This window comes from Centropristis striata, chromosome 15, assembly GCF_030273125.1.
Source record: "Centropristis striata isolate RG_2023a ecotype Rhode Island chromosome 15, C.striata_1.0, whole genome shotgun sequence".
In the NCBI taxonomy this organism is placed as follows: Eukaryota; Metazoa; Chordata; class Actinopteri; order Perciformes; family Serranidae; genus Centropristis; species Centropristis striata.
In genome coordinates, this window is record NC_081531.1 from 2457651 (window position 1) to 2485124 (window position 27474).

At 44.9% G+C, this 27474-nt stretch overlaps 2 protein-coding genes across 2 annotated transcripts; one reads left to right on the forward strand and one right to left on the reverse strand.

Annotated features, from left to right (window-relative positions):
• Positions 1–1147: 1147 nt before the first annotated feature.
• Positions 1148–20102, reverse strand: apbb3 (amyloid beta (A4) precursor protein-binding, family B, member 3). The gene is made up of 12 exons (XM_059352026.1): positions 19746–20102; positions 9606–9769; positions 8464–8522; positions 8316–8364; positions 7637–7786; positions 7414–7541; positions 5920–6034; positions 5665–5746; positions 5505–5588; positions 3826–3941; positions 3549–3728; positions 1148–3214 (listed from the first exon to the last, which is right to left on the reverse strand). The coding sequence occupies exons 1-12, from the start codon at positions 19810–19812 to the stop codon at positions 2966–2968; spliced, it is 1443 nt and encodes a 480-aa protein (XP_059208009.1). The 5' UTR covers positions 19813–20102; the 3' UTR covers positions 1148–2965.
• Positions 20103–21819: 1717 nt separating this feature from the next.
• sra1 (steroid receptor RNA activator 1) lies at positions 21820–27208 on the forward strand. The gene is made up of 6 exons (XM_059352440.1): positions 21820–21892; positions 24554–24667; positions 24739–24825; positions 24906–25066; positions 26162–26270; positions 26367–27208. Exons 1-6 carry the CDS (start codon positions 21868–21870, stop codon positions 26672–26674), a joined length of 804 nt encoding a protein of 267 aa, XP_059208423.1. The 5' UTR covers positions 21820–21867; the 3' UTR covers positions 26675–27208.
• The last annotated feature ends 266 nt before the right edge of the window (positions 27209–27474 follow it).

The window sequence follows — 27474 nt, forward strand, 5'->3', positions numbered from 1 at the left end:
TTAAGATATATATGTTATGTTATATATTTCTCCGGCTGTACATTCAGGAAATCCTTCTCAGGTTTTAATGACCTTCCATGCTGTCATTTGTGGCTCGACATGCAAACTGCAAGTCAACGAGTCAAACTGTAAATAAACGGTGCGTTCACTGACCGGCTCAGGAGGCGTTCAGGCGCTGGTCGCATAGAAACAGGACTGGTCCTTTAATGCAGCAATCAAACGCATGCTGGACTGTTTCCTGTTTTTATTTCATGTATTTTATAACTTTCTTTATGATCGAGTATCAGGAAGCTGTTCAGAAAACCAACGGAAGAAAAACTCATTATTTTACATGGAAAGAGTCGAAATGTTTCAAGGAAAAAAAGTCGTATTTTTACAAAGAAAAAGTCGCAGAATAACGTCGTTTTATCAGGCAAATGTTTACTGTTATTTTTATTTTTTTAAAGTCGAATTTTGAGAAATGTTGGTGGAAATACAAGAAAAAAGTTCTTTATGAATTAAAATAACTAAACTTTTTCACACTCTGACTTCTTTTTTGTGACAATACAACTTTTTATATATAATATTGTTTAATATATTATATTCATTAATATTTTTACGTAATTCTTCTCATATTTAATATTTTATTCAGACTGATTTCTCAGATTTTCCCAAAACATGTTTCATTCTTAAAGATTTGGACTTTTAAAAAATTATTATTATTTGATGTTTTACATATTTTCTGAAATTATTATGACTTTTCTCAAACTTTTACTTCATTCTCAAATTATTCCAAATTGTTTGTTTACTTGTTACGACATTTTTTTTTGGCATTTTTCCAAATTATTATTCCAAATTGTTCCTCAGATTATTGACTATTTTGTAATTTATAATGTATATTTTTCTCATGATAAAAACAATTTTTCTTCAATATTATGACCTAAATTCTTTCTCAAATTAGAGTAATTTTGATTTGAAGTATTGACATATTTTCTTAAATTATTATGACTTTTCTCAAAATTTAACTTTTATTCGGAACAAAATATTCTGAATTTATTTCTCAAATTATAACGACTTTTTTTTCTCAAATTATTGACTATTTTCGTAAATGATAACGTCTTTTTCTCAAAATAAATTATGATTTTTTTCCCCTTCAATATTATGACATGAATTCTTTTTTAAATTAAAATTACCTTTTTCTCAAATTATTCCAAACTGTCGTTGACTTTTTATTATTGGCATTTTTCATAAAATATTCCAAATTGTTCCTCAGATTATTGACTGTTTTGTAATTTATAATGTCTATTTTTCTCATAATACAATGAATACATTTTTTTCTTCGTTATTATGACATACATATTCTCCCTCAAATTGAAATAATGACATATTTTCTTGACCTTTCCCTTAAAATTTTCCCTTTTTCTCAAATTATTCCAAACTGTTGTTAACTTTTAATTATTTGCATTTCTCAAAAAGTATTCTTTTATTATAAAATATTGACATATTTTCTTTAATTAATATGACTTCTCAAAGATGTACTTTTTTTGGAACAAATTATTCAGACTTTATTTATGAAATTTATTATTATTTGAACATGTATCTCAAATTATTACGACTTTTTCCCTCAAATTATTGACTTTTTTTGTAAAAAATAATATTTTTTTTCCTTCAATATTATGATGTAAATTCTCTTTAAAATTAAAATGACTTTTTTCTCAAATTATTCCAAATTGTCATCGACTATTTTAGAATCTATAACATCTTTTTTTCTCATAATGTAATGATTTTTTTCTTCATTAATATGACATTTATTCTTTCTTGAATTGAAATAATTTTTCCTCGAAATAATGACATATTTTCTTAAATTATTACGACTTTTTTCCTCAAATTATTTACTTTTTTTGTAAATTATAACATCTTTTTTGTCCAAACATATTGATTTCTTTCCTTCAATATTATGACGTGAATTATTTTTAAAATTAAAATGACAAAATTTTACCTTTTTCACAAATTATTCCAAATAATTTCTATAGTCATTAAAACTTCCAAATTGTTTGTCAAATTGTTACGACTAAAGAAAAATCCCATTTTGACTTTAATAATGACATTGTTGTTGAATATTCTCAGTCTGTTTTCTCTGAAATAATGACATATTTTCTTAAATGATTAAGACTTTTTTTGTAAATGATGATGTCTTTTTCTCAAAACATAATGATTTTTTTTCCTTCAATATTATGATATGATATGATATTATAATTATTCCAAATAATTTCTATCGTCATTAAAACTTCAAAATTGTTTGTCAAATTGTTACGACTAAAAAAATCACATTTTGACTTTAATAATAACTTTGTTGTGAATATTCTCAGTCTGTTTTCTCTGACAGGTAAATAAACGTGTTTTCTCTCGATGACGCAGAAGAAGAATCATGATTTCTGCCCTCTGGTGGTCAGAATCACAAACTGCAGCTCTAAAACCCGACGCGCTAAATATGAAGCTTGAAGCAAAACACACAGGAAACATTTTCTTCTTCTCTCGTTCTGACGGGACGTTTGAGGTTAATCGGGTCGGGGGTCGACTCATCGTCACATGACAGCGAAACGGTGGGAAAACGGCTAAACAGCGAATTCTAATAATCGTTATAATCCTTTATCGTTAATATCCGAACTTCTTCTTTTTTAACATAAACTCACGACCCGATCGTCCTGAGAAGTTAAATACGATGAGAGTTTTGAGCGTCAGAGCGCTGTCTCATGCTCGCATGTTCCACAGGTTGTTTAATGTTCCTGGTCCATGCTAACGTTAGCATCACGTTAGCATCGCGAGAGTTCAGGTGTGTTCCGGCGGTCTCCGGGGCGTCGCTGGTGAAGTGAAGGCGGCAGAATCAGCCGGTCGGACCGCCAGAGGCGCCATCGTGGTCGAGGCGAAACACGTTTCAGTCCCGGACGAGCGGCGACACGCACCTCTGGTGGCCCCGCCCCCGTCATTATGAGGTGGCGGCCTGTTTCCGGAAGGTTTCGAAGAACGCCAACATCCCCTTCTTCACGTTGCCGCTGGCGGCGCCCTTCCCGATCCTCGGCGACATCACGGTGCCGCTGCTGCTGCCGTGGAGACGGGAGGTGATGGGAGGGAAGGCGTCCATCGAGTTCGCTCGCTTGACCTTCGTCGGCGCCACACGCCACGACTTGGACCTCGGAGGAGGAGTCTGAGCCACCAGACACTTCTGATACTGGACCTGACGGGATAGAAAGGACCCAAATCAGTTCTGTTTATGTCCCTGTAGTGTCATGGAAAAAAATATTGGACCATTGAGCTGATATCTAGACATTTAACATGGTTTTATTGATGATTTTGGTTATTTTCATGAAAACCATGTTAAATGTTTAGATATCAGCTCTTAAATTAAACTCTTATCAGCTATTTTTGTTGTTATCATTATATTTGTCCAAACAAATGTACCTTTAGTTGTACCTGGCATTAAAATGAACAAGAAACTGAAGAAAACAAGGTGGTCTGATAATTTTTACCATGACTATATAAGGGCGTACCTGTCCAGGTGTGCTACTCACCATGCATGCCGCCTGGACGGCCTCAGACAGGATCCCTGCGTCTGGTTCACACCAGAACACGTGACACTCGAATCGCTGCGTGCCGCCGTCTACGATCACGGCGAAGGTGTGGCTGTCATGGCCGACGCCCAGAAAGGTGAGGAAACGCACCTGACACTCCCAGAGAGGCTCCTCCCCTTCCTGTCAGCATCCAATGAGAGAGAAGAACCAGAGTCAGTGGACGACCTGCCACCTGGTGGACTTACAGCGTGACGCCGTGACGGCGTGAAGGCGGTACCTCTCCTCGCCACAGCGACAGGATGTTATCCGTGACGTGGATCACCGTCGGCTCCCACTCGTCTCTGTCCGTCGAGTTCATGATGCTCTCTATCGCTCTGTTCAGCACCTCCATACCTGCACAGGTGAGACCTGATGGTTACCAGGTGTGTTCAGGTGTGACAGGTGTGACAGTTGTGACAGGTGTGTTCAGGTATGACAGATGTGTGTTCAGGTGTGTTCAGGCATGACAGATGTGTGTTTAGGTGTGTTCAGGTGTGACAGGTGTTGACAGGCATGTTCAGGTGTGTCCAGGTGTGTTCAGGCGTGTTCAGGTGTGTTCAGGTGTGACAGGTGTCCAGGTGTGTTCAGGTGTGTTCAGGTGTGTTAAGGTGTGTTCTGGTGTTATAGGTGTGTTCAGGTGTGACAGGTGTGTGTTTCAGATGTGTTCAGGTGTGTGTTCAAGTGTGACAGGTGTGTGTTCAGGTGTGACAGTTGTGACAGGTGTGTTCAGGTATGACAGATGTGTGTTCAGGTGTGTTCAGGTATGACAGATGTGTGTTTAGGTGTGTTCAGGTGTGACAGGTGTTGACAGGCATGTTCAGGTGTGTCCAGGTGTGTTCAGGCGTGTTCAGGTGTGTTCAGGTGTGTTCAGGTGTGACAGGTGTCCAGGTGTGACAGGTGTGACAGGTGTGTCCAGGTTTGTTCAGGTGTGTCCAGGTGTGTTAAGGTGTGTTAAGGTGTGTTCTGGTGTTATAGGTGTGTTCAGGTGTGACAGGTGTGTGTTTCAGATGTGTTCAGGTGTGTGTTCAAGCGTGACAGGTGTGTGTTCAGGTGTGACAGGTTTGTTCAGGTGTGTCCAGGTGTGTTCAGGCGTGTTCAAGTGTATTCAGGTGTGTTCAGGTGTGTTCAGGTGTGTCCAGGTGTGTTCAGGTGTGTTCAAGTGTGACAGGTTTGTTCAGGTTTGTTCAAGTGTGTTCAGGTGTGTCCAGGTGTGTTCAGGTGTGTTCAAGTGTGTCCAGGTGTGTTCAGGTGTGTTCAGGTGTGTCCAGGTGTGTTCAGGTGTGTTCAGGTGTGACAGGTGTGTCCAGGTGTGTTCAGGTGTGTTCAAGTGTGTCCAGGTGTGTTCAGGTGTGTACAGGTGTGTTCAGGTGTGTTCAAGTGTGACAGGTTTGTTCAGGTGTGTCCAGGTGTGTTCAGGCGTGTTCAAGTGTGTTCAGGTGTGTCCAGGTGTGTTCAGGTGTGTTCAAGTGTGTTCAGGTGTGTCCAGGTGTGTTCAGGTGTGTTCAAGTGTGTCCAGGTGTGTTCAGGTGTGTTCAGGTGTGTCCAGGTGTGTTCAGGTGTGTTCAGGTGTGACAGGTGTGTCCAGGTGTGTTCAGGTGTGTTCAAGTGTGTCCAGGTGTGTTCAGGTGTGTACAGGTGTGTTCAGGTGTGTTCAAGTGTGTCCAGGTGTGTTCAGGTGTGTTCAGGTGTGTTCAGGTGTGTCCAGGTGTGTTCAGGTGTGTTCAGGTGTGACAGGTGTGTCCAGGTGTGTTCAGGTGTGTTCAAGTGTGTCCAGGTGTGTTCAGGTGTGTCCAGGTGTGTTCAGGTGTGACAGGTGTGTTCTGGTGTGTTCAAGTGTGTCCAGGTGTGTTCAGGTGTGTTCAGGTGTGACAGGTGTGTTCAGGTGTCCAGGTGTTCAGGTGTGTTCAGGTGACCTACCCATGGCTCGGGACACCGGCAGGTTTCCGATGTACTGGACCTCAAACTTTTGGACCTGCTGCCGCACCGCCTCCAGAAACTCCACTGAAACAACAACAGACAGTCAGCCGAGAGAGCCAATCAGAGAGCAGCAGGTGATATCAGAGGACAGGTGAGTCACCTTGTCTGGGCAGGTCTTCAGGTGAGATGCTGTCCATCGTCAGAGAGCGAGACGGCCTCATTAACATCTTCTCTGACATCATCTACAGAGAAATGTAAACATCGTGTTTACCTGCTGAACACAGGTGGCTAATGCTAACATGCTAAGTTACACTGTAAAAAAGAGAAATTTACTGTAGTATTTTATATGCTTTTTTGGGGGGTTCTAGATTTTTTTTACAGTATTTTCCAGTTGATTAACGTCTGAACGACTGACCTTGGAGCACATCTCGTGCAGCGCCGTGGCGATGGCTTTGGCCGGAGCGTCGCAGCGAAACACGTGACACTTCAGCACGCAGCTGTCCTTATCGCCCGCGACAAACGCAAAGTCCCTGAACGCACCACACACACACACACACACACACACACACAGGTCATGCTGCGGTGGATCAGCTGATGATGGTCATGTGGTCAGCAAGTGTATCAGTGGAGGACCCTGACTATAGAGGAGGTGAGGTGATGTGGAGATAAAGGTAGAGAGTTTACCTGTCCCTGCCCAGGTGGAGGGGGAGGGGCGTGTTAAAGAAACAGAGAGAGTGACAGTGTTAGTGCAGACAAGCTTAGCATGCACAAACAGCAAACTGAGTGCATGCTTTAGCCTAGCTTAGCATAACGACTTAAGACTAGTGGCAGGGGGGGGCTATTAGCCTAGCTTAGCATTAAGACTGGAAGTAGGGGAAACTATTAGCCTAGCTTAGTATTTAGACTGGAATTAAGGGGAACTGTTAGAGTTGAAACTGTTAGCCTACCTTAGCATTAAGACTGGAACTAGGAGGAAAGTGTTATCCTAGCTTAGCAATAAGACTAGAATTAGTGGAAACTGTTAGCCGAGCTTAGCATGATGACTAGAAACAGGGGGAAACTGCTAGCCTAGCTTAGCATTAACACTGGTGGCAAAGGGAACTATTAGCCTAGTTTAGCATTAAGACTGAAAGTAGGGGAAACGGTTAGTCTATCTTAGCATAAAGACTGGAATCAGGGGGAAAGAGTTAGTTTAGCATTGAGACCTGAGGCAGGGGGGGCATATAAGCCTTGCTTACCATTAAGACTGGAAGAAGGAGAAACTGGTAGCCTAGTTTATTATAAAGACTGTAAGCAGAGGGGACTGTTTAGCCTAACTTAGCATTAAGACTGGAGCTAGGGGGAGCTTAGTATAAAGACTGGAAGCTGAGGGAAACTGTCTCTAGCTTAGCATAGAGACCTGAGGAAGGGGGGCCATATTAGCCTAGCTTAGCATTAAGACTGAAAGAAGGGGAACTTGTTTGCCTAGTTTAGCATAAAGACTGGAATCAGGGGGAAACAGTAGGCCTAGTTTAGCATAAAGACTGGAATCAGGGGGAAACAGTAGGCCTAGCTTAGCATAAAGAATGGAATCAGGGGGTAGGCCTAGCTTAGCATAAAGAATGGAATCAGGCGGAAAGTGTATTAGCCGAGCTTAGCATAAAGACTGAAAGCTGAGGGAAACTGTTAGCCTAGCTTAGCATAAAGACTGGAAGCTGAGGGAAACTGTTAGCCTATCTTAGCATAGAGACCTGAGGCAGGGGGGGACATTTAAGGCTAGATTAGCATAAAGAATGGAAGCAAGAGGAACGTGTTAGCCTAGCTTAGCATAAAGACTGGAATCAGGGGGAAAGTGTTAGCCTAGCTGTTAGCTCTCTGATCTCTGTGTTGTTTATTGATCAGGTGTAGACGTGAGACCTGATTGGCTCACCTGCCGTTGTTGCAGCCCACCCCCCAGACACGGATGTTGATGATTGGCTGACAGTGCAGGGGGGTGTGGTCTAACGGGTCCAACAGGGTCAGAGTGTCTTTCTTCAGAACCAGAACCATCTCCCGACCCTGCAGACAGACAGGCAGACAGACAGGTAGGTCACTTCCACGCTCTAGGTTAGCTTGTGATGGAATCAGACAGACAGGTTTAGCAGGTGTCTCACCTCGCCCCAGGCCCCCTGCCTGTCTCTCTGCTCGGGGCTGCTGCAGTGAGACAGCTGCTGGATGACGTTGCTGACAGCGAGACTGCTGCGACCGGGAGACAGGTCCTCCTCCTCCACCTCCAGCCAGCCCAGGGACCGCACCGCGAAACACTGACAGACAGACAGGCAGGGAGACAGACAGACAGACAGACAGACAGACAGGGAGACAGACAGACAGACAGACAGACAGACAGGCAGGGAGACAGAGAGAGGTACAGATGATGAGATTAAGCAGTCAGTGAGTAGTTGGGTGACAAACGGAGAAACCAGGACAGAAAGAGACAGACAGACGGGCAGAGAGACAGACAGGCAGACAGACGGGCAGAGAGCTGCAGATTAAATCAGATTAATATAAAACGGTGGTGGAGAGAGGTAGCCTCAGAAAGGAGAGAGAGAGAGATTAGAGTAGATTAGGGCACCAGAATAGAACAGAAACTCATTTTATTCATTTCACACAGTAACTGAGGGTCGTGATGTCATTGTTGACTTCCTGTGACATCACAGGGCGCTTGGTGTCATGTGACTCTTTGACCAATCACCAGTTCAGTAACAAATAAAACAACAACTGAGTACTACTCAGATTGTCTGCATGTTGGATGCCATGTGTTGTTGTTGTTGTTGTTGTTGTTGTTGTTGTTACCTTGGCGTTCGGGTCGTGGTTTGTGAGATAATCTTCGTGCCACGAAGCCCTGAGAGAGAAAAGCAACATTCAAATAACCTGAACAGAAGCTGTGTGTGTGTGTGTGTGTGTGTGTGTGTGTGTGTGTGTGTGTGTGTGTGTGTGTTACCTGCCCTCAGGTGTTCCTTCTGTCTCTCCGTTGGAGCTCGGCTGTGCAGGTTCCTCCTGCTGAGATACGCCACCACAGAAGAAGAAAAACACATCAGACAAACCTGCTCAGTTAATTTAGACTAACTAAGTTACCTCTGGTTAACTGTGTTCATCTGGATTAACCAGGTTATTTAACCAACTGTGTTCATTTCAAAGAGACCTGTAACTCTTAACTAACCAGGATACTTTGAACTTACACGTTAGTTAAGACTAACTGGGTTAGTTAAGAGTTACCAGGTTACTTTGGACTAATCATGTTAGTGAAGACTTACTGGGATACTTTTGACTAACCAGGTTACTTTGAATTATCCAGATTATTAAACTAAATTTGTTCATTTGGTTAGTTAAGACTTACCAGGATATGTTGGACTTACATGTTAGTTAAGACTAACCAGGTTAGTTAAGACTAACCAGAATACTTAAGACTAACCAGGATACTTTGGACTTACAGGTTAGTTAAGACTAATCAGGTTAGTTAAGACTAACCAGAAAACTTTGGACTTACAGGTTAGTTAAGACTAATCAGGTTAGTTAAGACTAACCAGAAAACTTTGGACTTACAGGTTAGTTAAGACTAACCAGACTACTTTGGACTTACATGTTAGTTAAGACTAATCAGGTTAGTTAAGACTAACCAGAATACTTAAGACTAACCAGGATACTTTGGACTTACAGGTTAGTTAAGACTAATCAGGTTAGTTAAGACTAACCAGAAAACTTTGGATTTACAGGTTAGTTAAGACTAACCAGACTACTTTGGACTTACAGGTTAGTTAAGACTAACCAGCTTAGTTAAGACTAACCAGAATACTTTGGACTAATCCTGTTACTTTGTTTTAATCAGATTAGTTAAGACTAACCAGGTTACTTTGGACTAACCAGGTTATTTAAGACTAACCAGGATACTTTGGACTAGTCACATTACTTTGGACTTACAGGTTAGTTAAGACTAACTAGGTTACTTTAGACTAACAAGCAGAGTTAAGGCTAAACAGGATACTGTGGGTTCAGTTATTACAGACTAACCAGGTTATTTAAGAGTGGCTACTTTGGACTAATTGGTTGGTTTAGGTTAACCGGGTTCAGTAACGAGGCGGTCACCTGCGTGTCGAGCAGCTGTGGCGTGCTGCTGAGGCGGGGGTGCTGCCACTGGGTGGCGCCGGTGGGAACGTGCCAGTAATACGTTCCTGTGGAGTCCTTGATGGTTCTCCAGCCGGTGGGGAGGTCCGGGTCCAGGAGCAGGTTCTGGTCCGTCCAGATGTTGTCTGCACACACACACACACACACACTGTTACGGCTCCACCCACACCCTCCTCCTCTGCTCCTTCACACCCCTCTGTTCCGGCCTCAGCCACTCCCAGCACCTCAGCTCGCTCCCAGCGGGCACTCCTGAGACACAGCTGCAACAGGTTGAGTTGACGAGGTGAATGAGCCGGATCACTGCACACCTGCTGCCACTCTCCAATCAACCCCTCTGCCTACAAGACTCCAGCTCTCCTGCCAGTCATCGCCAGATCTTCCCTGATAGTTACCTGGCAAGTACCTAGAAGAGACGCAGACTCCCTGCGAAGTGTTTGTTGCTGTTGCCTTTTTGCCTTTTGGCTTTTTGACCCTTTTTGCCTCCTTGCCTTGCTCCAACTCACATTCAACCTCTCTTCCCACAGATCTCCCCTCTCCAGCAGTGATCCGGCTTGCCTGCCTGTCAACCAGCCCAGTCACCTCACCTGCTCTTCACCTCCAGCTCACCTCCGGTTCCCCTCCAGCTCACCTCCAGCTCCCCTCCAGCTCACCCAGCCTTTTCCCCCACATCACCCTGCTAATAAAACCCTGAACTCTACTATATCCTGCCTCCTGTGTTGTGCGCTCGAGCCTCTCCCAGCTGCCCCCTTAACAGAAGATCTGGCCATGGACCCAGGCTCGGCAGACACAGGAGAGCGGACCCAAACCCCGCTCCCTGAACCCGCACAGCAGGCTCTCCAGGCCCAAGGGAGAGTTATTTTGGACCACAGCCGTCTCCTCAGGGAGGCTTCGGTTTCTGTCCAGTCCCTGGGTGACCGGCTCCTGGCCCAGGAGGCTCTCCAGCAGGGGCGCTCTTCCCAGGTCCAGAACCTCACATCGATGGTCCAGGCCCTGTCGGAGCAGGTGGCTGCACTTATGGCTGCCATCACCCCCCTGGCTGACCCTGCCGCAGGTCCACCCTCGTTGGCTGCTCCGCCCCCGGCCCTGCCTTCCGTCCAGCCCCGTGAGCCCAACTTGGCCAGTCCCCGCCCCTTCGACGGGACCTTTTCCCAGTTCCGTGGCTTCATCCTGCAGTGTGAGTTGATATTCTCCCATCAACCCAGCCAGTTCCTCACACCAGCAGCCCGTGTGGCCTTCATCACTAACCTCACCACCAGCGAGGCCCTGAATTGGGCCCAGGCCGTCCTCAGCTCTCGCCCAGCTTTGTTTGATGACTACACCACCTTCCTCGCTGAGTTCAGGAGGGTCTTCGACCACCCCACTGCCGGGCAGGATGTTGGGGCACGGCTGATGTCCCTTCGCCAGGGGAACCGGACAGCGGCCGCCTTCTCGACGGAGTTTCGCACTCTTGCCGCTGGGAGTGGTTGGAATGACGCTGGGCTAAGGAGCGCTTTTCGTCAGGGGCTGAGTGAGACCATCAAGGACGAACTCATCAGAGACAAGCCCTCCACTCTGGACGAATTGGTGGTCTTGGCTATTGATGTGGACGAGCGCATCAGGGAGCGCCAGCGTGAGAGGCGGCCCCCGACCAGCTCATCACGGCCCTGGAACACCATCCTCGGGGCCTCCCCGCCAAGGGCCAACCCCCCTGTTCGTGAACCAGCCACCACCATCCCCTCAGGTGAGGAGCCCATGCAGTTGGGCCGGACTCGCCTCACCGCAGCAGAGAGGAACCGGAGGATTGTCCGGGGCTTGTGCCTCTACTGTGGTGACGGCAGGCACCTCCGCGACTCCTGCCCCTCCCTGCCAAAAGAGTAGGCTCACCCGAAGGGGGATTGCGGGTGAGCCGAATTACTCACTCCCCACCACCTATCAGCCCAGCCAGGTTCCCTGTCACCCTCTCCTGGCAGGGTCAGACTATTTCAGTCGGGGCCATCATAGACTCAGGGGCAGACGGGAACTTCCTGGACGCCCAGTTTGCCCGCTCGGCTGCCCTCCCCCTCGTCGCCCTGGAGTCCCCACTGGCAGTCTCTGCCCTTGATGGACACAGTCTGGGGCCCCTCACCCACCGCACAAGACCCCTCTCCATGACCATCTCCGGGAACCATGTGGAGACGATCCACTTCTACGTCCTTAATTCTCCCCAAGCCCCCCTCATTCTGGGCCGACCATGGCTCGAGCTCCACATTCCCCATGTCAGCTACGGTGAGGGGCGCATCCTCAGCTGGAGTACGGCCTGCTATGCGCGGTGTCTCCGTGCTGCCCATACCCCGTCGTCACCACCACAGCCCCCTCCAGCTCCCCCGGACCTCTCCTCCGTGCCAGAGGTCTACCACGACTTGGGAGAGGCCTTCAGTAAGGAGCGTGCACGCACCCTGCCCCCGCACCGGCCCTATGACTGTGCCATTGAGCTCCGCCCTGGCTGTAAACACCCGGTCAGCCGCCTGTACAACCTTGCCCCTCCAGAGAAGGCCGCCATGGATGAGTACATCTCCGAGAGCCTGGCCGAGGGGCTTATCCGACCTTCTCACTCCCCGGTGGCAGCGGGATTTTTTTTTGTTAAGAAGAAGGATGGGTCCCTCAGGCCATGCATCGACTACCGTGAGCTCAACGCCATCACCATCCGGAACACCTACCCTCTCCCCCTCATGAGCTCCAACTTCGAGCCCCTCCTCGGGGCCACGGTGTTCACCAAGTTGGACCTACGGAACGCATACCATCTGGTCCGGATCCGTGAGGGGGACGAGTGGAAGACGGCCTTCAAGACCCCCCGTGGCCACTATGAATACCGAGTGATGCCCTTCGGCCTAACCAACGCCCCCTCGGTTTTCCAGGCCCTGATGAACGACGTGCTGAGGGATATGTTGGACATCTTTGTGGTCCTGTATCTGGATGACATCCTGGTGTTCTCCAGAAACCCCGAAGAACACGTTCAGCATGTCCGCCTCGTCATCCAGCGTCTCCTGGAGAACCGACTGTTTATAAAGGCTGAGAAATGCACCTTCCACGCTCCCTCCGTGGAATTTCTGGGACTCATTGTGGAGGGGGGACGGACCCGGCCTGACCCTAAGAAGATCCGGGCAGTCGTCGACTGGGAACAGCCTACCTCCCGCAAGCAGCTGCAGTCCTTCCTCGGCTTCGCCAACTTTTATCGCCGGTTCGTTCGGGACTACAGTCGGGTGGCTGCCCCCCTCACTGCCCTCACCTCCTCGCTGCGACCGTTTGCCTGGACACCAGGGGCCAGTACCGCCTTCGCTGACCTGAAGAGGCGCTTCACCTCTGCACCGATCCTGGTCAACCCAGACCCAGCGAAGCCCTTCATAGTAGAGGTGGACGCCTCAGACACGGGCGTGGGCGGTGTCCTCTCTCAGCGGTCTGCTGACCAGAAGATGCGCCCCTGTGCCTTCTTTTCCCGTCGCTACTCCCCCGCAGAGGCCAACTACGACATTGGTAACCGGGAGCTACTGGCTGTTGTGGAGGCATTCCAGGAGTGGCGGCACTGGCTGGAGGGCGCAGAGCACCCCATCACTGTTCTTTCAGACCACAAAAATCTGACGTACATCAGGTCGGCCAGGAGGTTGACCTCCCGCCAGGCACGCTGGGCCCTGTTCCTCGGGCGGTTCGACTTCACCATCACGTTCCGTCCGGGGTCCCTTAACAATAAGGCTGACTCTCTGTCTCGGTGTCATGCGGCGGGGGAGGAGCCTACCACTCCAGATACCATCCTTCCTTCCTCCCGGGTCATCGGAGTGGTGAACATGGACATCGAGGCAGTGGTCATAAGGGCTCAGCACACCCAGCCCGACCCTGGGACTGGTCCACCTGGTCGTCTCTTCGTTCCGGAGGCCGTCAGAGCCACGGTAATCCAGTGGGGTCATGCCAGCCGCTTTGCCTGCCACCCTGGGGCCCGACGTACCCTGTCCTTCCTGCGCCGGCAGTTCTGGTGGCCTACTATGGCAGAAGATGTCCGGGGGTACGTCTCAGCCTGCCCCACTTGTGCCCGCAGCAAGGCATCCCATCAGCCCCCGTCTGGTCTGCTGCGGCCCCTCCCCGTACCCAGTCGTCCATGGTCCCACATCGCGGTCGACTTTGTCACTGGTCTCCCCCTGTCCCAGGGTGACTCAGTCATCCTCACCATTGTGGACCGGTTTTCAAAGTCTGTGCGGTTGGTGGCCCTGGCGAAGCTGCCAACCGCAGCGGAGACTGCAGAGTTGCTGACTGCCCATGTCTTCAGGCTGTACGGGCTCCCCCAGGATGTGGTGTCCGACCGTGGTCCCCAGTTCACCTCGAAGGTGTGGCAGGCCTTCTGTGGGGGTATTGGGGCCACGGCAAGCCTCTCATCCGGCTACCACCCCCAGACCAACGGGCAGGCCGAGAGGACCAATCAGAGTCTGGAGTCGGCACTCCGCTGCATGGCTTCCCTCCATCCATCCTCCTGGAGCAAGGACCTGCCCTGGGTTGAGTACTCCCTGAATGCCATGGTCAGCGACTCCACCGGCCGGTCACCTTTTGAGTGCTCCCTGGGGTACCAGCCCCCCCTGCTCCCACTCCAGGAGGCTGATGCTTCGGTCCCGTCTGTCCAGGCTCACATCCGTCGGTGTCGGCGGGTTTGGGCCTCTGTGCGCTCGGCTCTGCTCCGTGCTACGTCGCGGGCCGCTCGGGGTGCCAACCGGCGCCGCTCCCCTGCACCTGAGTACCAGGCCGGCCAGCAGGTTTGGCTGTCCACTGCTGACCTCCCCCTCCACGTCCCCTCCCGGAAGCTGGCGCCCAGGTTCATCGGCCCCTATGTCATTGACCGGGTGATCAACCCTGCGGCTGTCCGGCTGGTCCTCCCCCACTCCCTTCGGCGTGTCCACCCGGTGTTCCACGTCTCCCGGGTCAAGCCCGTCGTCACAAATGCTCTTGTGCCGCCAGCTCCTGCTCCGCCCCCTCCTCAGCTGGTGGATGGTCACCCTCAGTGGGCGGTTCGGCGGCTCCTTCGGGCCCGGCGCCAGGGCCGGGGGTTCCAGTACCTGGTGGACTGGGAGGGGTATGGGCCTGAGGAACGGAGCTGGGTTCCCAGGTCGCAGATTATGTCCCCTGCCCTCCTCCGGGACTTCTACAGGGCCCACCCTGATGCCCCGGGTGGGCCCCGGATGGCCGCACCTGGAGGTGCTCGCTCGGGGGGGGGTCCTGTTACGGCTCCACCCACACCCTCCTCCTCTGCTCCTTCACACCCCTCTGTTCCGGCCTCAGCCACTCCCAGCACCTCAGCTCGCTCCCAGCGGGCACTCCTGAGACACAGCTGCAACAGGTTGAGTTGACGAGGTGAATGAGCCGGATCACTGCACACCTGCTGCCACTCTCCAATCAACCCCTCTGCCTACAAGACTCCAGCTCTCCTGCCAGTCATCGCCAGATCTTCCCTGATAGTTACCTGGCAAGTACCTAGAAGAGACGCAGACTCCCTGCGAAGTGTTTGTTGCTGTTGCCTTTTTGCCTTTTGGCTTTTTGACCCTTTTTGCCTCCTTGCCTTGCTCCAACTCACATTCAACCTCTCTTCCCACAGATCTCCCCTCTCCAGCAGTGATCCGGCTTGCCTGCCTGTCAACCAGCCCAGTCACCTCACCTGCTCTTCACCTCCAGCTCACCTCCGGTTCCCCTCCAGCTCACCTCCAGCTCCCCTCCAGCTCACCCAGCCTTTTCCCCCACATCACCCTGCTAATAAAACCCTGAACTCTACTATATCCTGCCTCCTGTGTTGTGCGCTCGAGCCTCTCCCAGCTGCCCCCTTAACACACACACACACACACACACACAGATTAGCAGTGTGTCGCGCCCCCCGCAGGCTGCAGGCGTCGTCACACCCTGAACATTTATAGACACGTTGTTTTATGTTCCAGCTGTGATCGTTGTTGTTTTTTACGGTTTGTCCTGAAACCACAGAAACACGAAGCTGCTGCTCAGGTGGACCAGCTGCTGTCCAATCAGGGGACAGCGTGGAGTGGTGAGAGACGAGCTGATTGGTCCAGAGCCGTCAGTCATTCTGCTAAATTTAGTTCAGCTCAGCTTCTGATCATGAAACAAACAAAACATGTGAGCAGCTCAACTATCAGCAGAGGAAACGGTCTGTTTATTCTGAGGTGATGATGTCATCAGGCGTCACTCTGATGATGTCACCGTGTGTAGAGGTGTCCAGGTGGAGCGGCGGCCTGTGACAGCGATCAGAGTCACAGAGTGTCGGAGTCGGTACAAAATGTCCAGAGAACTCGGAGGTCAGACTGCAGCAGGAAACAGGAGGAGAAACTGGAGAGGACGTGAATAATTAATAACTCAGAGACGTAAAATGCTGAATCAGCTGATTGAGAGACAACGATATGACCAGGGGGGGGGGGATCAATACAGAACCAACCACAGTCAGCTGTTTGACTCTTTTACTGAGACAGAAATAAAGTTCACAGTGTTGGAAGGTTCAGACTCAGAGGAGCTCACTGGTGGATTTAAGGACATTTGGCTAAGAGTTTCCACCTGTTTCCGGTATTTATGCTAAGCTAGGCTAACACTTTACCCAATTCTAGTCTTTATGCTAAGCTAGACTAACACTTTCCCCCTGATTCCAGTCTTTATGCTAAGCTAGGCTAACATTTTCCCCTACTTCCAGTCTTTATGCTAAGCTAGGCTAACACTTCCCCCCTACTTCCACTCTTCATGCTAAGCTAGGCTAACACTTTCACCCAGATTCCAGTATGTATGCTAAGCTAGGCTAACGCTTTCCTCCTACTTCCAGTCTTTGTGCTAAGCTAGGCTAACACTTTCCCCTACTTCCTAAGTCAGATTTTATGTTTTTTTGTGGTCAAATGTTGATCCAGTAAGTCAAAGTGAAAAAATATATAATATACATTACTTAATTTCTAATAGTTGATATGCAGGAAGGATGAAAAGGAGTCAAAAAAAATAGCCAAAAACTACAAAGGACAAATAATGAGACATTCAGTCTTCTTCTCTGGATTGAGGTGTTCAGGTTCATAAAGCAGCTGTTCACTTCACTTAGCATAAAGACTGGAAGTAGGGCGAAAGTGTTAGCCTAGCTTAGCATTAAGACTGGAACCAGGGGGAAACTGTTAGCCTAGCGTAGCATAAAGGCTAGAATCGGGGGAAAGTGTTAGCCGAGCTGAGCACAGACTGTAACTGGGGGGAACTGTTAGCCTAGTTTAGCATTAAGACTGGAATCAGGGGTTAAGATTTAGCCTAGCTTAGCATTAAGACTGGAACCAGGGGGAAACTCTTAGCCTAGCTTAGCATAAAGACTAGAATCGGGGGAAAGTGTTAGCCTAGCTTAGCATAAAGACTAGAATTGGGGGAAAGTGTTAGCCTAGCTTAGCACAGACTGTAACTGGGGGAACTGTTAGCCTAGTTTAGCATTAAGTCTGGAATCAGGGGTTAAGTTTTAGCCTAGCTTAACATTAAGACTGGAACCAGGGGGAAACTGTTAGCCTAGCTTAGCATAAAGACTAGAATCGGGGGAAAGTGTTAGCCTAGCTTAGCATAAAGACTGGAATCGGGGAAAGTGTTAGCCTAGCTTAGCATAAAGACTGGAATCGGGGAAAGTGTTAGCCTAGCTTAGCATTAAGACTGTTTTTTTACTTTCAGTGATGAATTATAAATGTTGGTTCCAAATGTAACATCTAGGAGGTAAAATGAGGAGAACATCTAGTTTTATGTTTTATTCTAAATATATTTGACTTTATCTCCGGTTTTACTCATCAAACACAAACTGTCTGACGGCAGAAACACGCTGCTGGAGGTTTGACAGTGTGATGTCATCAACGAGTCACGAGCGGCGCCATCAGACGGTTAAATCAGGTCCCAACAGGTCAAACATCCAGTTTGTTATTAAGGTTAAAGGACTGAACAGTTTGTCCTTCTCCACCCCACAATCCCTCCCGACACAGCACCGTGTGTGTGTGTGTGTGTGTGTGTGTGTGTCCTGTTTGACCTTTTTTTCAGACGGAGGTCATGTGACTGATGGAGGCTGTCCAGCGGCCTATCAGAGGGCTTTAAACTGTAAATCCTATAAAAGGGTCTTAAAGGTCGAATATATGATGTCGTGCTGTTATAACAGCTGATCACAGACATAAAGAATTAAAGAAACAGAACCGTTTTATGTTTCTGTCAGTCCGTCCTGCTGCTCCACAATAATCAAATAAATGATGTTTGACTTCATGTTTTTAAATATTATTAGAGTAAAAACTGACTGACTCATCATCATTCATTCACTGTTTAAATACTCACTTTTTTTGCCATATTTCAAGTATTTCCAAACAAGTTTCTTCATGGACAAACTGAATATATCACCAGGTGGATCCCATGAACGACTTTTTTTATGTGTGTGGTAATTTTGTGTCTTTTTGTGGTGTTTTTGTGTCTTTTTGTGGTCATTTTGTCTTTTATTGTGGTAAATTTGTGGTGTTTTGTGGTAATTTTGTGGGTTTTTTGTGTCTTTTGTGGAAATTTTGTGCCTTTTTTGTAGAAAAGCAGTGTTTGTGTCCTGTTGTTGGAAGTTTTGTCTGGAAGAGCTTTTAAGCCAATCATTGATCTCTTCACTCACAGAACTTGGTATCTCAGGTTCTGCCCTCCCATGGTTCCAGTCCTACCTATCAGGAAGATCTTTTAAAGTATCTTTAAAGGAAGAAGTGTCCAAACTACAAAACCTTTCCACCGGGGTGCCTCAGGGATCAGTGCTTGGTCCCCTTCTCTTCTCAATTTACACCACCTCACTTGGCACAATCATCCACAATCATGGCTTCTCGTACCATTGTTATGCCGATGATACCCAGCTGTTCTTTTCCTTCCCCCCAAACGACCCCACAGTCTCGGCCCGCATCTCCGCTTGTCTTGTGGACATCTCCACACGGATGACAGAACACCACCTTCAGCTCAACCTTTTGAAGACGGAGCTCCTCATCATCCCACCCCGTCCCACCTTATATCAGCCTATCAATCTTCAGCTTGGATCCAGGCAACTTGTGCCCACAAACTCTGCATGAAACTTGGCTGTCAAGACCGATGACGAACTGATCTTCAAGGTTCATTTGTCCAGATCAATTGCCAAAACTCATCTGTTCAGACAAGCATACACCACCTAGTCACCCACTCACCATGTCAATACTGTTCGATGTTTTATTTTGTTGCCACTGTTTTTAAATTATTTTATGTTTTGTTGTAAAGTGACCTTGGGTGTTCTGAAAGGCGCTTATAAATAAAATGGATTATTATTATTATTATTATTATTATTATTATCTTGTGGTTTCTCCCTGTACAACATCAGGAAGATCAGACTCTACCTGACCAAACAATCAACACAACTCCTGGTTCAGGCCCTTGTGGTATCCCGTTTAGACTACTGCAACTCTCTACTCTCTTGAATATTCTCTAAGATTTAAGGTGGTAAACTTCAGAGAAAATCCCCACAAATTTAGGAGAAAAAAACGTACAAATTTAGGAGAAAATACTCACAAATTTACGAGGAAAAACTCACAAATTTACAAGGAAAAACTTACAAATGTAGAAAAAATAAACTCACAAATGTACCAGAAAAATGTTGAATAGTCTCTAAGATTTAAGTGGTAAACTTCAGAGAAAATCCCCACAAATTTAGGAGAAAAAACGAACAAATGTACCAGAAAAAATTTGAATAGTCTCTAAGATTTAAGCGGTAAACTTCAGAGAAAATCCCCACAAATTTAGGAGAAAAAACTCACAAATTTAGGAGACATTTTTTTCAAGACTCCATTGACAAAAACAGTGATTTTAGCTGATAGCTGCTAAAGTCGACCGTTACAAACATTTACAGACAGAAATAATGTGTTTGTTTATATGTAGAGCGGGAAAAGACGCTCTACTGCCAGGTGTGAACGGACCCCCAGGTGTGAACAGGTGTCATGTGACAGCAGGTGGCTCCGGCCCTGTTTATCACTGTTGGTGTTAATAAACAACATCAACATGTAAACAAGAGAGGACGGTCGTCGTAAGGCAGGATTACAGGGACGTGTGTGTGTGTGTGTGTGTGTGTGTGTGTCTCACCGTCATAGTTGACTATGAGGATGGCCAACATGTAATCTTTGCCCATCATGGCTCCGCCCTCCAACATGTGTGGTCCAATCAGCTGATCGCCCTCCAACACACACACACACACACACTCACACACACACACACACACACTCACACACGCACACACACACACAGGCCCAGATGACAGACAGTTACAGCCTCCTCCTGTCTGTCTCTCTCTCTGTCTGTCTGTCTGTCTCGGTGTCTCTCGTCCGTCTCTCAGACGACACCATCAGTCCTTTTTCTTCTTCTTTGTTTTATTTCCGTCCCGGCGTTTTCTCTCTCTCTCTCTCTCTCTCCTCTCGTCCGTCCCTCCTCTCTCTCTCTCTCCCTCTCTCTCTCTCCTCTCTGTCTGATGAAGGATGCTGCTCTCCTCCTCCTCCTCTTCTCTCTCTCCTCCCCCTGCTGATGTCATCACTCCCCTCCCTCTCTGCCTCGCTCGACCTTCACTGTAAAAAAATCAACTTTCACTTCCACTGTGTTGCAAAACACAAATGTTTTATAATAAATTCAACAAACACAAAAAATTGTAAAAAAGAAAATCAACAAACATGATGGCAAAATATTTCATTCATAAATGTCAATTTAGCAACATTAAAAAAAGAATGTTTTTCTGAGTGATGTTTTGTATGGAGGACAGAACAAAAATTACAAATAAATATATGACTTGATATGTTTATTATTATTATTATTATTATTATTATCATTAATAATAATAAAAATAATACATTTTATTTATAGGCGCCTCTTGTATCACTCAAGGTCACCATACAGTGACAATAACAACAACATTTATTATTTATTATTTATTATTATTATTTATTATTTATTATTTATTTTTTATTATTATTATTTTATTTTTTATTATTATTATTTTATTGGCATTAAATGTGCCAAAAATATTATTAAAAATACGTTTTGAATTGCCCTTGTTCTAATTCTCCTATTCATCTTTTTACACCCCTATTTATACATTTAAATGTATTTGTATAAATACATTTATTAGTCCTTATTTATACATATTTCATTAGTAGTAGTAGTAATAGTATTTGAATTATTATTACTATAATTCTAATAATAATAATAATAATAATAATTATTATTATTATTATTATTATTAGCAGCTTTGTTATTATTATTATATTATTATTATTTTTATTTTATTATTATTATTATTGTCATTATTATTATTATTATTATTATTATTATTATTATTATTATTATTATTATTATTATTATTATCATATAACCACCTGCAGAGGTCAGACAGGCTGGTGACGTCAGCGCAGGTATGACACGTCTGGCCACGTGTCCCGGAAATTTTCTTACGTCAGTGAGCGTGTGAAGCTTAAAAACTTTACAGGAAGTCAAACCAGATCTCCTCCAAAGTAAAAGCCTAATCACACAACAGTGTACAATACTAAAAAATACGATTACTATTATGGTAATTATCATTATTGTTGTTGTGAAACATATATATATGTGTATATATATATATATAAAAATAAAAATAATAATAAATGTCAACAATAAAATGTTTAAAATGAACAAATAATGGCCAATAAATTAAATAAACACTAGAGATTAAAAAAATACATATGTGTGTTCCTGTCTTCCTAAAAGAATATAAAAAACATAAAAATGTTTAGTTTATGGCATTTGAAGATACAAATAAATATAAATAAAAATATTAAAATAACAATCATTAATGTTTAAGTGTTGAATTTGACTTGAACATTGACATTTTTCTCTTCCAAATTATTTTACCTTATTTTTAACTTATATTATTATAGTAGAAAAAAAATAACATCCAACTTTAGTATAAAAAATATTATATTATATTATATTTGTAAATATTTATATTATACATATTTAAATATTTATATTTAATAAGAATACCAAAAGAGACAATAGATATATTATTTTTAAAAATCCCCCAAATATACATCATACATTATATTCTCCATATAATTAAACAAATAAAATAAAATATAATAAAAATCCAAATAAATATGGTTTCCTTTGAGCGCCACGAGTCTTATTTTGAAATGCTAAGCGGAAGTGTTGTTTAGCTTCGTCACCGACCGAGTTCAACATGGAGGACATGTACATTAAACCAGGTGAGTTATCTTCTCTAAAAAACAATAAATAAAGTTAACATTAGTAATAAAGTATTTAATATGTCGTGTCAGACTAACAGAAAGCATCAGACTTCTGTTTATATGACACCTGGAACAGGAGTTATATGCAGTTAGTTAAGAATTTACGGAACTGCGTTTAAAAATCCTGTAAATGAATGTTCCCTCAAGCCTCAAAGCAATAACTTACAACTTAACAAACATAACCAACGCTTTTAAGCATCATTAATTGGTTGTTTTCAATTCGGCATACTAATAATTCACCTAAATTAATTATTTATATTAAAAAAGAAGGTTTTTTAGAGGTTGACCCGCTGATTTCTCAATCCAAAGTGAGCGTTACTCAGCGCATTTTAGCAGTTTTTTTGCATAAAATGTGGCGATGTAAACAAACTCTAACATCATATAAGAGAAGTAGAAGAAGTGAAGTGCTTTTTGTGACATCAATGTATTATTAATGCAATAATCTGTCGATTTTTCCCCATAAACATGTCTAGTCATGTCCCGATTGTTAAACCAGCCAGAAGTTAAATGGAGTCTGGTGGGACATTTAAATGACAGACAGGTGTTTATCCAGACAGACAGACAGACAGGTGATGTTAGAGATCTACTCTACTCTGTTTCTACTCGTTCAGGAATAACAGGAATATCTTGTTGATAAAGTAGTTCAACGAACTGCATTGAAAATGTAATAAGTTAATATTACCTTCACTCTCAAGGCAAGAACCGAACACTTTGTAAATATTTACTATGACACGGAGGTAACAATTTTTTTAGGATGATATATTTTCCCAGAAACTATCACGATAAATGATAGTATCGTTGTATCGATGTTGTTTTAGTTTTATAACCATATTAGAGCATAATAAGTACATCCGTTTCCACAACAATGAATTTTTAAAAATATCCTAGATGAATAGAACATAAGTAAATAAATAAACTCCATCCAAAACAAATAAAATAGACTTTCAGGCTGTGTTCACAAAAAAATTGCAATGAGATAAAGATTATGTATTGTATTATTTTATTTTTAGAATAACATATTAACAGCTGGAATGGCTGATTGGGAAATATAGTTTTGGAAAAAAACATTTTTTCGCCAATTATTTCAAACAGTTGCAGCTTTACTTTAAACATTACACAAAAAAACACACAAAAAGTCACGCATGTAAACGACAATATATTGAGTCCAGAAAAAAACTATCGTGTCCAAATTTATATATATCGTTAGTAATTATCGTGACAGGCCTAATTATAGAGGCACAGTAACAACTTCAAATCTGGTCACAGACTTGTTTGTAACACTGGTGATCAATATAAGATCAATGAGATTGTAAACAAAGTCCTGCTGTGAGTCAGTGGCTGCTGTCAGTATGGACATAATCATGAATTCTCTGTATTTAACATATTAAACATTGTATATATTTATATATTTCGATGAGCTGTTTTCATACAAATCTAATTCGAAAAATCTGCGTTAAAATTTCCCATAGAAAATAATGGGAATTTAGCATGAAAGAGTTTAGAAACACCTCACTTTTGGGTTGTGCCAATTCGCTATACTTTAACACAGAATGATTATTAAAGGTTTAAACGGGTCACTAGACTTGGGACTTTATTATACCAAATGGGCATTTTGATCACTTGCACGATTTTCACAAAATCTCTGTTTATGTTTAGTGTTTTGGGTTTTTTTAGAGTTTATAATGGGTGTGTATTGGACGGAGTGTTCAGAGCTAGAGTGGATGACATCACAGCTAGAGTGGAGAGAGGCTGGGACATTTTCTGAAACTTTTCTTAAAAAACCTGTGCTGGTTCCCACAACTTTCACTCTTCATAAATCATTTTTATAACAGATTGGAGAGAAATTTTGTGGCGGTCGCAGACATCCGACTCTGGAATCAGTGGGACGAACAGATTTGTCTCAGTGAGCCTGAATGTGACAGCAACTCCAACCAACTGTCCCATAGACACTAATGTTAACTGGGACCAGACATTTCTAGAAGAAACACAAAAACACTGTGTTCTAACCTGTGATGTTGATCACATTTCTTTTATTACAAACATGAAACCTACATCAACACGTTCAGCAGAGACTTTTATTTCTGATCAGACTAATATTTTGTTGAAAGGACGCTTTTTGAAAAAAAACAAGAGTTGTTAGCGAGGTACGATCTCCATGAAATGACCTTTCCCAGCTTTTTGGCAGCAACTAGTTTAGCAGAATTAAAGCCTGAGAGGTAACTGTGTCTTAACAGGAAACCCAGGACAAGTCTGTGTTTCAAAGTAAAAGCCCCGCAAAGTGCTGCGGCGGAGCCGGGTTCGAATCCGGCCTGAGCTCCCTTTGCCGCATGTCTTCCCCTCTATCACCCCCTTTCTATCTATCACTATAAATAAAGCAACAAAATGCCAAAAAAAAATCTTTAAAAAAAAAAAAAAAAAAAAAAGCCCCGCAAAGTAAGAGATGGCTGTATCGTAAAACTCCTGCACAACGTCAAAATTTCTGCTGAAATTTTCCAGCTGTGGTTGTAGTTTCTCGATGACTCTTTCAACGGCAGAAACAGCTTCAAATCATCGTGACGTAGACGATCTGATGGTCAAACTTTTACTTTAAGAGTACACCTGTCTGTCTGTGTTGGTTAGGTAACCAGGAGCGGGGCTGGAACGACCCCCCCCAGTTCTCATACTGCCTTCAGAAGGCCCACGGACCTCAGAGGAACCTCCTGAACAAGAGAGCAGCGCCACCTGCAGCTTCAGGTAGGAAAACAGTTTTGTTATTAATCATTTTTCACCCTGCACGCCTCAAACACTCTCTGATTGGTCCCCAGGTGTTGGAGCCCCGCCCATGACGCCTCCCTCCTCCAATCCTCTGGCTCCACCTCCAATCGGTGTTGCCCCGCCCCCTCTAACCCCAGGTAAGGAGCAGACGAAAAAGAAGAAGAAGGTTTCTGTATAAAAACTGATTGACGGTAGACTTCTCTTTTCTTCCACTCAGTTCGACCTCCTCCTGGCTGTGTGGCCACGCCCCCTCCTCCTCTGGGACCAATGAAAAGTCAGAGAGAGGCAGGCAGCAGCCAATCAGAGAGCGAGCCTGAGGTAGAGGCCGTGGTGTCGGTGTTGAAAGGAGCGCTCACCGCCTGCAGACAGACTGTTAAAGTGAGGCTTTTATTCTCTTAAATTCATCTGAAGACTTTTATCTATTGAATTAATTTGAAGACTTTAATTTTAATAGATTACAAATCGATTACTCCTATCAGGTCTAACTCCTTAATCACTGTATCTTTAGCCTGTAATTGTCTTGAACAGGACTGGATTTGCTCCCGTACTGGGTCTTGACTGCCTTTGGACTTGGTCTTGACTTGGATTCGACTGAACCTGGTCTTGGACTTAACTTTGAGTAAATAGATCTTGACTACAGCGATTCAAAGATGGTTAGACTGAATGTGTTACACAGAATCATGGAAAATATTTCATTCTTTAAAGAAACCAAAAGAAAACTATGACTTGACGACACAAACTCAAGAGATTCGCAAACATTTTACAGATAAAACTCTTCCTACCCAAGAACTGCTTCATGAAGAAGCGTTTTCACCTTTCTGACGAGTTAGAAACCCAACAAAACAACAATTGAACTAAACAAATGGTCCAGAGAAGTAGACCGACAACCACTGTGTTGGGTGAGCTAAAATGACTGTTTTTGTCAATGGAGTCTGGTTGAATATCTTGCTCTGGTTCCCGTCATTAACAGCTTTCTGACAGCAAATGGTAAATGGGGTGCACTTATATAGCGCTTTTATCCAAAGCGCTTTACACTACACACTACGCTCATTCACCCGTTCACACACACATTCATACTGGTGGCAGAGTCTACCAGGGCACACTGGTGCCTCCTGCCACCATTGGGAATTCATTCACACACCGATGAACGTAGCATCGGGAACAATTTGGGGTTCAGTATCTTGCTCAAGGATACTTCGACATGTAGCTGCCATGATCGGGGATCGAACCACAAACCTTCTGGTTACTGGGCGAACGCTCTACCAACTGAGCCACATCCGGTAAAGAGGAGAAGTTATCATAAATATACGTACACTTTGTTGGTTGTCACTTGATATCAGAAAGGTACCAAGAATCCTGAACAGAACCGGTTCATGAACCAGATCTAGTTTGGTGGAAAAGTGGTGTTTGTAGCAGTTCTCTTCATATGTTTACAGGTTTAATTCTGATTGGCTGTCTGAACTCTGTGTGCAGGATCAGGTGTGTAACGATGTGGAGAAGAGGCTCCGCCTCCTGGAGGACAGCTGGAGGTCAGGTCGACTCAGCCTACCTGTCAAGAGACGCATGGACACCCTGTCTCTGGGTAACCTACACACCTGTCTATCTGTCCACCTGAACACCTGTCTGTCTGACTGTCTGAATACTGACCTGTCTGTCTCTCTTCCTGTCTGTCTCACAGAGCTGCAGTCGGGTCACTGGGACTCAGCTGATGACATCCATCGATCTCTGATGGTTGATCATGTGACTGAAGTCAGTCAATGGATGGTCGGGGTCAAGCGGCTCATCGCTGAGACCCGAAAACTGAGTCCTGAACTCTTAGAACCATTTCTGAAACCTGCAACACCAGTCCAAGACCCTGTAGAACCAGTCCAAGACTCTTCAGAACCAGTCAACGACCCTGCCGAACCAGTCCAAGACTCTTCAGAACCAGTCCAAGACCCTGTAGAACCAGTCAACGAACCTGGAGAACCAGTACAGGACTGTTAATCTTGCAGGAATCAGCAGGTTTCTTTCTAGTCTCACCAAACTCTTGACTCTTTTAACCATAACCAGGATCTGGTTCTGATAATCCTCACATTCATATTCACACTTCAGGAAAGGGTCAAAGGTCGAAACCACAGGAGCAGGTAAGGGGGTCTGTGGTTTGGTCAAGGAACCTTGATGGAGACATCCTGCAACTCTGGTCTAGACTGTGTCTGGACTATAGACTCTGGACCCTCTGGATTAGACTATGAATTCTTTATTCTGGACCTTATTCTCTAGACTTAAGACACTTTAAAACACTTTGAACTCTGGACGCCATTTTCTAATCTGTAGATTTGGTTTCTGGACTATCTAGACCCTGAACTCTGGACCCTTTACTGTAAAACGTAGACTCTTGACTCTGGCTGACTCTGTTGACTGTCCAACAGTGTAGTAATGACCCAGAACAGGTTTCGACCAATCACAGCAGAGCACTATGCATCAAACTCAGTATAACGGCTGCAACTGTGGGAATAAATCTCTTTTCTTTAATTTCTACCTTGGATTGTCTTTGTGTTTTATTCTTTTATGTTTTAGGTTCAGGAACCATCAGACCCCGACCCTGTGAACCTGATCCAGCTTCATCCGGCCACCAGAGCTACAGAAGTACAGCAAAGCCAAGAATAAAACATTTTGTAGTGTTTGTTTTATACAGTTTGTTGTTGTTGATGTACATCGAGAGCAGCAGCGCCCCCTGTTGGCCTCACCGCCTGAAATAAAAGAAGAAAAACCAGACGAGATTAATTATCACCGATTTAAACATT